General features: G+C 41.6%; 1 protein-coding gene across 1 annotated transcript; it reads left to right on the top strand.

Annotated features, from left to right (window-relative positions):
* Window positions 1-9,924: 9,924 nt before the first annotated feature.
* Window positions 9,925-11,808, top strand: LOC135710320 (neuronal acetylcholine receptor subunit alpha-2-like). The gene is made up of 6 exons (XM_065232840.1): window positions 9,925-9,999; window positions 10,064-10,218; window positions 10,514-10,668; window positions 10,734-11,131; window positions 11,191-11,343; window positions 11,405-11,808. The coding sequence occupies exons 1-6, from the start codon at window positions 9,951-9,953 to the stop codon at window positions 11,806-11,808; spliced, it is 1,314 nt and encodes a 437-aa protein (XP_065088912.1). The 5' UTR covers window positions 9,925-9,950.
* The last annotated feature ends 2,219 nt before the right edge of the window (window positions 11,809-14,027 follow it).

Below are 14,027 nucleotides of genomic sequence, written 5' to 3'. Positions count from 1 at the left end.
GCATTATTTGGCTGATCAAATGAAATCACCGACACTAAGAATAGGCAAACCTATTTTCGTACCCAGTCTACATACCTTTATGTATGGAGAACACTGAAACAAGACATCGTTCATGGATCGATTTGACGAGTTTGTTCCAATTTATTTTTTTAATAATATTTTCCTTATATATTTGTGTGGTGTTGGAAGATGTCTCTACTGGAAAGAGATTTTTCTATTTCCGAGAGTTCTGCGAAAGAGTCTCTGCACGTCTCCGTTTTCGTTCTTTATACAGCAGTGAAAGTGAATTGACGAAATTAAAAAATAATGATCTATTATTAGGAACCGTACGTCACGGCGGGTCTTGCACTGATGTTGGCTTTTTATCACAAAGCATCAACACACAGCAAAATTCATTTTGACGTCGGACTACGTCTTTTTGACGTAGGACTACGTCTTTGATTTCTATATGGGGGTACACTTTGTGAAAACCGAAAATGGAACATGTAACAAATTAAGAAAGATTTTGAACGTTAATAACTCAGCTGCCCCTGGTCCAATTTCAATAATTTTATCACCAATCGATCAGAAATATGGCTACGCATTGATAAAAATGCTTCCAAATGTTGATTTTCAACAAGAAACTATTGAAAAACTGGTAAATGTTCAGCATTGTCCAAAAGCGTCGAATTTACTAACAAATCCACCAATTACCTACATGCATATGCTGCTTCCCCAGCACAGTCGTCAGAGAGTAGTAATTAGACGAAACAAGTCGAAGTGGCATTCGCCTCCGATCCTCGGGCGCGTGAGAATAGGGAGGATGGAATTGCGTAATACTTTACACACTCATCGCCATGTTCAGAACCAAACGCAAATTCTTCGAGATAACCACCATCCGTCGTCTGGCTCGCCGTGGCGGTGTCTGACGTAACTCCGGTTTGATTAACGAGGTGTGCTGAAGGTGTTCCTGAAAAATGAGATTCGTGATGCTGTCACCTGTACTAAACACGCCAAGCGTAAGCGGCCATGGATGTCATCTACGTTTTTGAAGTGACAGAGACGCACTCTGTTTGGTTTCGGAGGTTAAATCATCACCAACATTGGAAACAAAACGGCTCTTTTCAGGGCCACCAAGCTTATTACAGAAAAGAGTAGGAATAGAATTCATCTGCCTGTTTGTCCATATTCAGAACCACCCACCACACAAAATGCTCATGTAATCAAACTGGAAGCAGGGATACAAGTTATATACGGATATTTTAGATAAAAGCATCTAATTCGACGAAGACGGCAGGAAACATTTCTGGTCAACAATAGAATAGGGCCCATCAGCATTTGTAAACAAACCGTTCCAAAGTCTCACAAATCGAAGGCCGCTCACACAAACCAACGCCAACATCTTTTAGGTAGAAGTTTCCCCTATCCGATGATGGTGTTGGTTTGTGTGGGTGGCCTTCGCTTTGTGAGTAAACGGTTTGTTTAAAAATGCTGATGGGCTCTTTTCTATTGTTTATCCAGATTTGTGAAGCCAAGTTTTACGAAAGAGAGTGTCGATGAAGAGAATCGATCAATGTAGATAGGACCTATTGAAAAGTGACGCGAGATTTGTTTTCCGTACTGAGCTCCAATGCTACCGACGCCTGGGAGGCAGCTCCCACACCTGGACCCTACATATCGACCCATCAACTCATCAACATGGGACCAACGGCTTTACTTCTCGAAGAAAGGCGTGATCAGAGATGTTATGCCTTAGAAAATGGCGGTGGCGCCGACTGAGATTGAACCCTGGCCTACTGGGGTGAGAGGCAATCACGCTAACCACCGGCGCCAATATCTTTCAAGGTGATATCACGGCGAATGAGAACGACCCAAATTTGAGTTTAGTTATCTCAGAAATAAGAAATTAAGTGCAGGAACTCAGCGATGAGTAAATTTGCCTCATGTTTTCCCAGGTTTTTCCAGGATTTTCCAGGGAAAAATTCCCGAATTTAAGAAAAGTAAAGATTGGATTCACTCAGTCTATTGGCACTACTCCAAGACTGAATAAAATTTTCGTCAATTTCCTAATTTTCCAGCGATTATGAGTGAACTAAACTCAAATTTGGGTCGTTCTCATTCGCCGTGTACGCAAAAAGAAAATAGCCAGTGTCGCTACTTGATAGCAAACTACTCATAATGGGAGGAGTCTTTGTAGCTTTTATACCACTTGGTTGCACATCATTCTGCTTTAACCTAAAAAATATAAAGCAGCGCTGCTGTCTGGTATCAGCTTATTTTCGCTTCGGACGGCGTGGTCAGCAATAGCAGCAGTAGGTCGTGGCTGATCGTGGCAAAGGAGGTGCCAATCGTCATCGCAAATTCTTCGAGATAACCACCATCCGTCGTCTGGCTCGCCGTGGCAGTGTCTGACGTATCTCCGGTCTGATCTACGAGGTGTGCTGAAGGTGTTCGTGGAAAATGAGGTCCGTGATGCTGTCACCTACTCTAAACACGCCAAACGTAAGTGGCCATGGATGTCCTCTTCAATAAAACGGCCCTTTTCAGGGCCATCAAGCTTACATCAGTAAAGAGTTGGAATAGAATTTATCTGTGCTTGTTTGTCCATATTCAGAACCACAAGCCCCCAACGACCACACAAACTTGGAAGCAGGGGTGCAATTGATTTGGATTGATTCTCGTAATCAACTTTCTTTTTGAAAAAGATTACTACAAATTTGGATCGCCTACAATTCAAAAACGGAAAGAGTTGAGATAATAGATATTTCAGGCATAACATTTGATAACGGCACAAAAGCATTAGTAAACAAACCTTCTAAGGCCCTTTACACGCGAACCAAAGTACGCCCACGCAAACCAACAACATCATCGCATAGGGGCAACTATCACCTTTCCGAAAGTGGTATTGGTTTGCGTGGGCGTATTTTAGTTCGCGTGTAAAGGGCCTTAGAATGTTTGTTTACAAATGCTTTTGTGCCGTTATCAAATGTTATGCCTGATCTGATCAATTAAAAGAACTTAATGCTCTTCACATTTATTCCGTCCACTAGCGGTCCTACGTCAAGCTTCCGTTCGTGCCCCTAGGCACAGACCCTTCTACTTTTTTACTATACTGGGGGTCACATTACGAAATTGAAAATGAGGTTTGCAATGAAAATGGGGGGTGTTTTCAAACGCATATTTCTCAAACCATTAATATGTCATTTTTGGTGTATATTACAAATAGTGAAAATAGCTAAACAATTAAGAAATTTATCGAACAAAATAGGGATATTTTGCGAACTAATCAGAAGAGCGGCCGGATGGAATGAATTTAAATTCTCTCGCACGGTCATCACTTTCCAGCTAGTGCTTAAATGTGCCTTCCACAGCGCTTTCTGGCAAGACAGTCGATCTATCGGAGCTCGGTGAAAACTGATTACGTAAGAATAGTGGAAGAGGTAAGAGTAGCCGAATTGTTCATCTACAAAAGGGTCTGCCGAATCGCTTCCACCACCTCGCCTACCTTTTATTCACCAGCCGGTGTTGAATCCTCCCTCGACATCGTTCTCACTAACATGGCGGATGGTTGCTCTGAGCCCTGTGCCATTACCGAGCTGTCATCCAACCATCTACCGGTGGTTTTCGAAATGAATCAAATCATCAACCAACGTCAGCAGCATCGTAGGCCAAACTATCATCGAGCGAATTTGCCTCAACTCCAACGGTTTTTGGAGGATCGAGTGGTCGAAAGTCCTGCGTTAACGACGACGGAAGAAATTGACGGTGTGCTGCTAGCCCTCTCCGATGACATCGACGAAGCGGAACAACGGTTCATCCCGACAACCCCGGTGAGGCTTGTACTCGAAAAAAATGCACCATTTTTATCCGTGTGTAACTTTTTTATCCGTGGGTAAAAATTGATGAAAATCTGGGTATAGCTAGTTTGGAGTGAATTGTTTACATGTGCAAATTTTCATAACAATCGGTTCAGTGGTTATTGAGATGTCATCGAAACAAGAAGAAAATCACCAGAGAATTTTGCGCGCCGTCATGGAAAATCCGACTGCGACCATGAAATGGATCGGAAGACAACTGGGAATCACCCATACAACTGTGTCTCGGGTGGTAAAATCGTTTAAGGAGTCCCAGACGACCGAGCGGCGGGCTGGAAGTGGAAGAAAATCGAAGACAGCTGACCCTGTGAAGGCCCGGAAGGTGTTGGTTATTTCAAGCGTAAGTGTTCTGCCTGGTTCGTTCAGCAAACCATGAAACGAGCTGGGCTTCGTGTATTCAAGGTCCGGAAGGCACCGGCGTGATCAACAAAACACGGAGGCCAAATCCCGCGTAAGGAAGCTGTATCGAGAGTGCTTAACGAAACCGATGTGTGTGGTTATGGATGACGAAACCTACATCAAGGCAGACGCAAAGCAGGTAACGGGGCTGGAGTTCTACGTTGCCAAATCACGGTTTGATGTTGCGGAAGACATAAGGAAGACGAAAGTGGACAAATTCGCCAAAAAATACTTGCTCTGGCAGGCCATATGCCAATGCGGTAAACTGATTAAACCGTACATCACAATGGGTACCATCAACAGCGAAATTTACCGCACTGAGTGCCTCCAGAAGCGTCTGTTGCCCTTCCTGCGGTTCCACGGAGGCGAGACATTATTTTGGCCAGACCTGGCATCATGCCATTACGCGCGATCGACGTTGGATTGGTACAGAGACAATAACGTTGTTTTTGTACCAAAAACCGCCAACCCCCCAAATTCACCAGAGATTCGTCCGGTGGAAAGATTTTGAGCCAAAGTTCGAAAATCGTCCAAGGTGTTTAAGAACGAGCTGGAGTTGAAGAAAGAATGGATGAAAGTGACCAAAAAATTAAAGGGTTGTGTCCCATACACGACCGCAGCATGACGTAGAACCACGCAAAATTGATGTATGTCATTGCATCTTAAATTTTCAAGAATTTCAATGTTTCGGTTATGGTTCTCTTTTTTTTCCTTGATTTGTTTTCCGTGCTGAGCACCAATGCTACGGACTCCAGGGAGGCAGCTCCCTCACCTAGACCCTACCTATCGACCCATCAACTCATGAACCGGTCCGTTCGAAGCGGTGATGAGCAAAATCACAACAGCAACGCTGTATTTATATTTTCAGGTTCAAGCAGAACGATGTACAACCAAATGGTACTCGATTATGACGACTGGGTTAGGGAAAATCGTTTATTTCATGAAAACAGAGATAAAATTATCATTTGTACATTTTTCAAATGTTTTTTTGTGGAAAATTGAAAAAAAAATTTACTTCAGTAGATTTGTAATGTAATATCCTATCGATTGGCGTATTTAGATTTTATTTTAATCTATAAATGACAAAGTTACAAGCGTTCAATGCCTAACACTATTTCACCACACTTATTTTTTGATTTGCACCCCAGTATAGTCGACAAAGACGTAGTTCTACGTCAAAAGGTCGGCTCCACCATTGCACAAAATGTAATGAGGGGTCTTAAGGGAAAGGTGCGGGCTTTCAGCGATGTTAAGGAAATCGAATAAAGCAAATCCATACATAATCCATACGAGAATCCATATGTATTAGTTCATTCCCTGAAAGTTTCAAGAAAATCCGACTTAAAATAAATTTTTGGTGAACACTTTTGTCTGGTACATTTTTTTCGAGTACAGGCCTTAAGTTTACCAATCTTGATGGTGAGACCAAGCGAAATTCCTTTACAAAAAATATACTACTTGACTAGCCAATTGGTCCCAAGTACATCGATAAACGTACCCCATGCTAGCCGAAATTCTACTACTACACTATGTTTGTTTTGATTATCTATAAAAGTTTTACCGATAAAATGAGGGATTCGTGGATTTTACCATCCGATCAGTTTGCTGTCCTCGCTTAGCATGTTGTTTGAGAAACTCATTTACACCGAGGCGAACGACATCCTACTGGACGGTGGACCAACTCAAGCGGGACTCATACCTCATCAATCAGGCGAAGTTGGTCTCGAAGACAACGGTCATGGCGATACTGGACATCGAAAAGGCATTCGATAACGTGTGACACGACGGCTTGGTGCACAAGCTTCTGTAATTTCGTTTCCCCAGCTACCTGTTGAAGATCATCTCGAATTACCTCGACGGTAGGACGTCTCAAGTATGCGTAGGCAGCGCTCTCTCGGTACCCGCCGGAGTCCTTCAAGGAAGCATTCTGGGACCCATATTGTACAATCTGTACACATCAGACATACCGACACTGCCGCAAGGTGGAACTCTATCGCTGTTTGCTGACGACTCGGCAATCAGCTACAAGGAACGAGTAATGCGCACTCTCGTATCGAAGCTCCAAAACGGATTGGATGCCTACACCATATATCTCACCGACTGGAAGATATGTGTGAACGTGGCCAAAGCGCAAACCATTGTGTTTCCGCATCGCAACACCCACCGGCACAAACCGTCATCGAAGATCAACACAGATAAATTCTGAATTTTAATAGTGATGTAAACATTAATTCACATAAACTTGTGTTTCATTTCACGCAACCGAGCAACTTGTAAACAATGTTATTTACAACAATGGGCTTTTGTATACAATATTTGCTACATTGCATGAAATCAAGCTGAACATTGCATTAGGTCCTAAGTAACATTGATCGATTCTCTTTGTCGACTTTCTCTTTCGTTAATAACTTGAGCACATAACCGTGTCTTGTGTTTGTCGTATTAGATGCTAGATAAAAGCCTCTTTTATCGATCTGAGTGCTAAAAATACCTGGGCATGTCTTTACATGGCCGTACGGATACAAAAAGAATCTGTCAATGTTACGTAGGACCTAATGCAATCTTCAGCTTGAAATGTCTCAGAACTTTACATGATATATAATGTAAACTTATGTGATATCCCAACTAAAATTTTCAGCTTTGTAAGCCAACTTTTCCAGCGTTGTGCTGTAAAGTAGCTGAAAAGAAGCTGCAGATACAGCTACAAGCAACAGCTAGCAAAATAGTTTTGGAGAGCGTTTACTCAACTTTCTCACAATCATTATTCAATTTGTCAGTCGCACTGAATAACATCAGCCAATAAACGCTAATGTCACTTCTATACACACACTAATCAACTTTCAACTTGTAGCTGCAAAACAAAGCTAACAAAGTGCATATATTACTCATTTTATGGCTTCTAAACAACCAACCACTCTTGCTGAATAACATAAACATCAAAAGTGCTTTTTCAACAACTAAATAACCTGTACTCAGCTTATAAACTGTGTTAGAGCAACTTCGGAAGTATTTTCACAGTCAACTAGGTTTATTTTTAGACGTGTGCAGTTTTACAGCTTTTACTCTGTTCGTTTATAACTAGTCGAGAAACTGATTCATGTGTACTATTATAAAGCCTTTACTCAGCGATTTTGTTGTAGAAGCGAATGTTGATTTGTTTACATAAGTTCAAAGTGTTGGCGTAGCACAGTTGGTAGTGTCAAGGTTTGCCAATGAGGTCGTCTCGATTCGATTCCAGGTTCCGGTGCAGGGTAAATAATTTGGTCATGATTTGTAACTAATTTCGATTAATTTGATTCACAGCAAAATAAACTCAATAAATTCCTTAATAAAAAAGCGTAAACAGTATTTAACCCGGCTTCAAGAGAAAGCTGTGTAGTGATTATTGGATAACCGGGAAAAGGTTGAATAAGCGCCTTTCAAGTTCACACACAACTAAACAGCAGGATAACAGCTGTATAGAAGCGTTAATGGATATGCAATAAGAGCTTCTCCCGACCGTTCCAACAGCCATAAGTAGCTGACTAAGTTCGCCAGATTTGCTTGTATAGAGGTTGAGTAATGGTTTCCTCATATCGTATAACGTTCGAATACAGCTTGAGACTGTATAAATGAAATGAGTAAAGCGTTTACATTGTGAAAATTGTTAGATGGGTAAAGCGTTTAAATTGTGAAAATTGTTAGTTGGGTATCTTCTGATCTCGCTGAAGAAACTCAATAAAATTAGTAAATTTTACACGATAAATTCTCAGTTCAGTGAAGGTCTGATTTTGGCAACACGTTTCCAATATCTTTAATTTGCTTGTGCTCTGCAACTCTATTTTTCGGATAATTTTGAAGATCAGATAATCAGCTTATCAATTATTAAAACCTGTGGAAAGCTAAATTGGTATTGACAAAATTTATGTTTTGCCAAAATCGAACCCATGCTGTAGTTGAATAGAATTTGTTTAATTTTGTGCTGCATAGTATAAGTTGGGGATTTTTTGCAATTATGAATCTCTCGCAAAACTTTTAATCATGTTGAAACAGCTAAACTTTTTGTTTTGTTTTCAACATAACACCATCTCTTGCTATGACCCATTTGGAATGTAAAATTTAACTTGAAGCTAAAAGTGACATTTTGAATGATTTTTTTTTCATGTTAAAAATTCCTGAGTTATCGATCGACCAGTTTTCGTGCATGGTTGTTAAAATCTACCTTTTTGTCTGTCAATAATAAGCACTCTCCGATATCAGGGTTAATCGATAACTTTACATATGTCACTTTCAACCACAAGTTAAATTTAATCCAGCAATTGTGGACAGTCCCAGCTATATCTATAGTTCTCAATCTCTTGCAGTGAGGGAGCCAGGGAGTTGACGCGAGTGATGTACCGTACCCTTGGCAGATCATGTCGAGATGTTGATGGTTGGTTGGACATCTAAACTTGAAGAAGTTGTTCGAAGTGCTCAAACCAACGTTTCAGTGGGGTCGGTAATGGGCTGTTTACACTTATGCTAGTTCACCAGCTCCACCAGCTCAACCAACTAGCACGAATTTCACTTGCTCCTGAAATCTCATGGTGGTAGATGCTGACGCCCTGTTTTGAAAGTAAAGCTGAAATGTTGATCGAAATGAAAACCCGAAGTAATTGCATTTATTCTAATGTTCTAAAAAAAATTCACAAAAAATACCCTTTTTTTAGAGATCTCAACAGGTGTCCCCGTTAAGAGAGAATGTTTAAGCTTCAATTGAAGCATCAAAGTGACGATTGACTCACAGATGGCGAGTGGGTGAAAATGGTAATGGCATTTTGATATCTGTCAAACTGCATGACATTTTTTTAGTATATCATCATTTTTATAATTGGCCACTTTGTCAAGCAGTTTTGGCGTAACTTTCTACCAGCGATTTCACAAAACTGGACCAAATAATTTATATTTTTTTTATGAAACGCACAAATGTTGGCTACTTTTCTCGAGGTTCTAGAAGAAAAAATCTCAAAATAATGTTTTATTTCAAAGTTTGAGTGGTAGTAAACGTCATTTTAAGTGCTCGAATAAAGTCGTTAATTGTGGATCTTAAAACTTGGTGTCGCATGACCAGTTTCGGCTTTGCGTTGATGCGCCAATGTAGATCATTTGGATTTTCAAAATTTCAGGTTGACTTATTGTTGTTTATTGAACGATATTCTTAAAGCGGCACTCATGCACCACCCGACCCTACAGAAATTACAAAACGGGCCGTAATCTCTAGTTCGGTAAAATCAAGCACAGCTATGTAGCTCAACATTTATTTTTGATGAGATTTTCACCTCGATTTCTGTATTTTTGAAACAATATGATGGTGACAGTAATTTGTTTTACTAAATAATCCCAGCACAAAATAAGGCCCCGCAACTGCAGAAGAGACATATGGGCGAATACGACGAAAGTGTTGGTACGTCATATAAAAAAATGAATAATAATAATAATAATATAAATATATCCCTAACTTTGTCCGACGACTGTTTAACAGAAGCACATATACGACGGGTCAAACCACACCATTATCAATGGTGTTACTAGATCCACAACCATGCTTATCTAATATCGAATTACAGAGGAGGAATTATGTACAGAGGAGGATAGTTGGCTCTGAAGTATTTTACTCTCATCGGTCATCCTGTGCAGATCGATGTTCATTTGTATCAAGTTTTCCTCTGTTGAGCAAACATGAAGCTGCTGAAAATTATATTCCTTATCTATCAAATCAATGAAATCGGTAAGACAACTACTGAGTAAATATGCAAATCAAAGTTAGTTAAAATCTACTCTTATAATTTCAGTTTCGATCAAATGCGATGGAAATCCAAATACGCCGGATGTGGTCCTAAAGCAGAAGCTGCTGTGTGGCAGTTATGACAAATCAGAGCGGCCGGTTAAGAAGTATACCGATCCCGTGATAGTTGGCATGCATATGGTGTTGCAGAATTTTGATATAGTAAGATTTATCAGCTACTAGATGCTTACGTCAGATGGCGACTTGAGTGTGAAACAAACTGTTCGCGCACATCATGAGGTACCTGAGCGAATTGGCGATCATCCCTTTTGCCAGTGGTGGCGAAGAGAAACACCCCTCACAACCATTCATCAACCGATGAATTTGGTAAAGGAGATGGTCGACCCCATTCGTACCTTCCTCAAAATTCCTAATATTGACGTCAAGCATCTACAATTAAGATTTATATTTTTTATCAGATTGAATAGACAAACAGTGGCTTTTTTTTCCATTATAGGACGACAACCTTCAAAAAATCTTCATCAACGTATGGCTACGTCTAAAATGGACAGATCAGCTTCTGACTTGGGATCCAATGGAAAACGGTGGTTTGAAGAGTCTCATTATCGAATCCGAAGACATATGGCTTCCGGATATGATACCATACTCAGCGTAATCAACTTTTTAGGATGATGAACAGATTCAACTGAACTAAAATTTTGCTTTCTTCCAATTAGTTATTACAGCAACAATTTGGAGGCCTCGTGTACCTCGCCAAAGTGCATTTTGCTTTCAACAGGTGAGGTTAGATGTATTCCAGCCTGCGATTATCATTCGCTCTGTAAGTCAGATTACACTAATTGGCCATTCGATCGTATGAACTGTACGCTTCGCTTTGGAATGTGGGCGGAATACTCGAGTGAGGTAGACTTTACAGCCGATGGAATATCGTTCATTTCGGATGAGACCAACAAGCATAACGAGTGGCTGATACTATCGACAAACTCTTCGAAACATGAAACAACTCCGCTGGAGGTTAATGACTCGAGCACGATGTATCCTTCGGTGGTTTTCAATTTCATCCTGGAGCGCCATTCAGGAGCTCACTGTGCGGTTATTTTGACTCCGGCGTTTGGTAAAATTTTCTCGGAAATTAATTTGGGAACAATATTAATAATCCAGCTTTTTTTTCAGTGATGGTAGCCATCAATCTGATAGCGTTATGGGTGAACTGTTGCGCAATTGAAAGATTAGTTATGCTTTGTGTTAATGTGTTCATTCATTTCCTATTCATTATAAACCTTTATTGGCAGATTCCATACAACGGATCTACGGTGCCCTATTTCCGTACGACGTTAATCCATTCAGATAGCTCACAGCCACATAACGGTAATTCCTTTTATTTCAGTGATATTCTTCCGCGATTCTTTGACCGTCACTGCAAGCCTGTTGGTTTTGACTGTATGTATCAAGCATGTGTACTTGAGCGGGAAGCAGCCACCAGCAATTTTGGCCAGTGTGGTAACAATTTTGACTGGAAACCAAATTGGCCAATGGCTTTTTAGTACGGGTGCCGTAGCTAGCTCGCAGCAGGACATAATGGAAGAGGGCCGTCAAAATGAAGAATCCCCCGATGAAAATGCTGGAGATACTGCCATCCTTGTGGCCGAGCAAGCTGCTACAGATTCTTATAAACTATCTGGAAAGGGTGATGAAATACGTGTAATCGCTGTTGTTTTTGATAAACTACTGTTCATTTTAGTTGCGACATCATACGTTATAATGATCTTGACACTCATTCCACGATATTGATAAAATAATAAAGCATTGTGCGTAATTAATAAAAAATAAAGAAATGTGGAATGAAATCTTTGAAATGCATGTATGTGCTGAACAGTGTTAATGTAATGCTATTTATGTAATAATTGATACATTAATTAAATTATTTACGCATCAAGAAGGATGACGATTGGAATTTTTTTGCGATCTTGTGTGGCAACATTGGCATGACTATGTTTTGATATGTGAGCACCAGCTTCCGGCTATCCATTACAATGCCGTCTTTTTTGAGATCATATAATCATATGTCAAGCAGTTTTTGGACGTTCTTCTTCTAGTGATGAAAATGAGGCAATACATTTTAAAAGTTTTAGGCTGATCATAAATAAAACCCTATTTCTCAAAATTCTGGATGAAAAAATCTCAAAATATTACTTACTTGCTTAACGATCCTGCGCACCTCCAGGGGTGCAAAGGGCCTTTGTGAAAGATTTCCATCCTGGGCAATTACTAGCTTTGGCCTTGACCTGTGCCCAAGTCAAGTTTCGGTCAACGTTCTTAATTTCACTGTTTAGGCTCCGCCGCCACGAGCCTCTGGGTCTGCCTCTGCTGCGATGTCCTGCTGGATTCCAGTCCAGTGCTTGCTTGCAGATTTCGTTTCCGCTCCGTCGTAGAGTGTGGCCGACCCATCTCCACTTCCGTTCACGAGTTTCTGTCTCTATCGGCTTCTGATGGCACAAACGATGAAGCTCGGAATTTGAGATCCAATTGTGGGGCCACCATGCACGAATTATGTACCGCAGGCAGCGGTTGATAAACACCTGCAGCTTCTGAGTGTTCTCCGCTGATACACACAATGTTTCACTGGCGTATTACAGCACAGACTTCACGATCGAGTTGAAAATTCGGATTTTGGTACGTCGAATGATCTGATTCGCTCTCCATACATTTCGCAAACTGGCGAAAGCAGCCCTCGCCATCTTAATCCGTGCACTTCCGTGTCGCTCTTGGTGCCGCCGTCCGACGCTATCTGGCTGCCAAGATATTGGAAGCTTTCGACATGCTCCACTGTCTGCCCAGCTACTATGAAATTGGAACGGTTTTCCGAGTTGACATCCAACGATTTGGTCTTGTTGACGTTGATGATTAGACCTGCTTCAGAGGAGCGTTCCACAAGGTCGTCGAGCTTACTCTGTATGTCAGAGCGCCGTTGTGCTAATAACGCAACATCATCAGCCAAATCGAAGTCGTTGAGATGCTCCATGATAATAGGCTGCCACAGCAACCCACGGTTCGGTACAGGGTCAACGGCTCCAACCATGATCTCGTCGATTACGATGAGGAACAGTAGCGGTGATAATATTCATCCTTGTCTCACACCCGCGGTTACCCGAATCGGGTCAGACAAAGCTCCGTTGTGCAACGCTCTGCATGAGAAAGCCTCGTACTGCGCTTCGATGAGGTTGACGATCTTATCAGGGACTCCCTTGCGTCTCAGAGCGCCCCACAAGTTTTCGTGGTTTAGTCGGTCGAAAGCTTTTTCGTAGTCAATGAATACCAAGTACTGGGACTCTTGGAACTCATTGACCTGCTCCAAGATCATGCGGAGAGTGACAATATGGTCCACACAGGATCTTTCAGCACGGAAGCCTGCCTGCTGTCGTTGGAGAGTCGCGTCGATTTCTCCTGTATCCGAGTGAGGATAACTTTACACAGAACTTTGAGAACAATACACAGTAACATGATGCCTCGCAAGTTGTCGAATTGGGGACTTTTACCAAGACGCCCTGCATCCAGTCGGCTGGAAAAGGCGCGGTGTCCCAGATATTGACGAATAGTTTATGCTTCAGTGTTGACGCGAGTAACGCGCCTCACCCTAGGCGGATCATGCCGAGATGTTGATGGTTGGTTGAGCTTTGAAACTTAGAGAAGTTGTTCAAAGTGCTCAAACCAACGTTTCAACTGGTCAGCAACTGTCCAGTCCCGTCTTTCACAGGCATCCTTGGGTTCATCCTTGCCCCGCTCAAGCATCGTGAAACATTATAGAAAAGGCGGATATCGCCAGTTGCTGCGGCTTTCTCCCCTTCATCCACCAGCGAGTCCACCCACACTCGCTTGTCCCGTATACAGGAACACTTAACTTCCCTCTCTAGAGCCGAATACCGCTGACGGGCCTCGTTCTCAAAATATTGCTCCATGATAAAGTTGAATGGTAGGAAACATAATTTTAAACTACTCTTCTTCTTTTTCTT

The sequence above is a fragment of the Ochlerotatus camptorhynchus genome, unplaced genomic scaffold (genome assembly GCF_037179485.1).
Source record: "Ochlerotatus camptorhynchus isolate MF236.1 unplaced genomic scaffold, CSIRO-AGI_Acam_v1.1 ptg000379l, whole genome shotgun sequence".
In the NCBI taxonomy this organism is placed as follows: Eukaryota; Metazoa; Arthropoda; class Insecta; order Diptera; family Culicidae; genus Ochlerotatus; species Ochlerotatus camptorhynchus.
Note: the sequence above shows the minus strand (reverse complement) of the source record. Positions and strands in the feature narration are given on the sequence as shown.

Coding starts and splice junctions, on each gene's coding strand:
- LOC135710320 (XM_065232840.1), top strand. CDS start 9,951: ATGAAGCTGCTGAAAATTATATTCCTTATCTATCAAATCAATGAAATC. Junction 10,000..10,063: donor CTATCAAATCAATGAAATCG/GTAAGACAACTA, acceptor TTATAATTTCAG/TTTCGATCAAATGCGATGGA. Junction 11,132..11,190: donor TATTTTGACTCCGGCGTTTG/GTAAAATTTTCT, acceptor CTTTTTTTTCAG/TGATGGTAGCCATCAATCTG.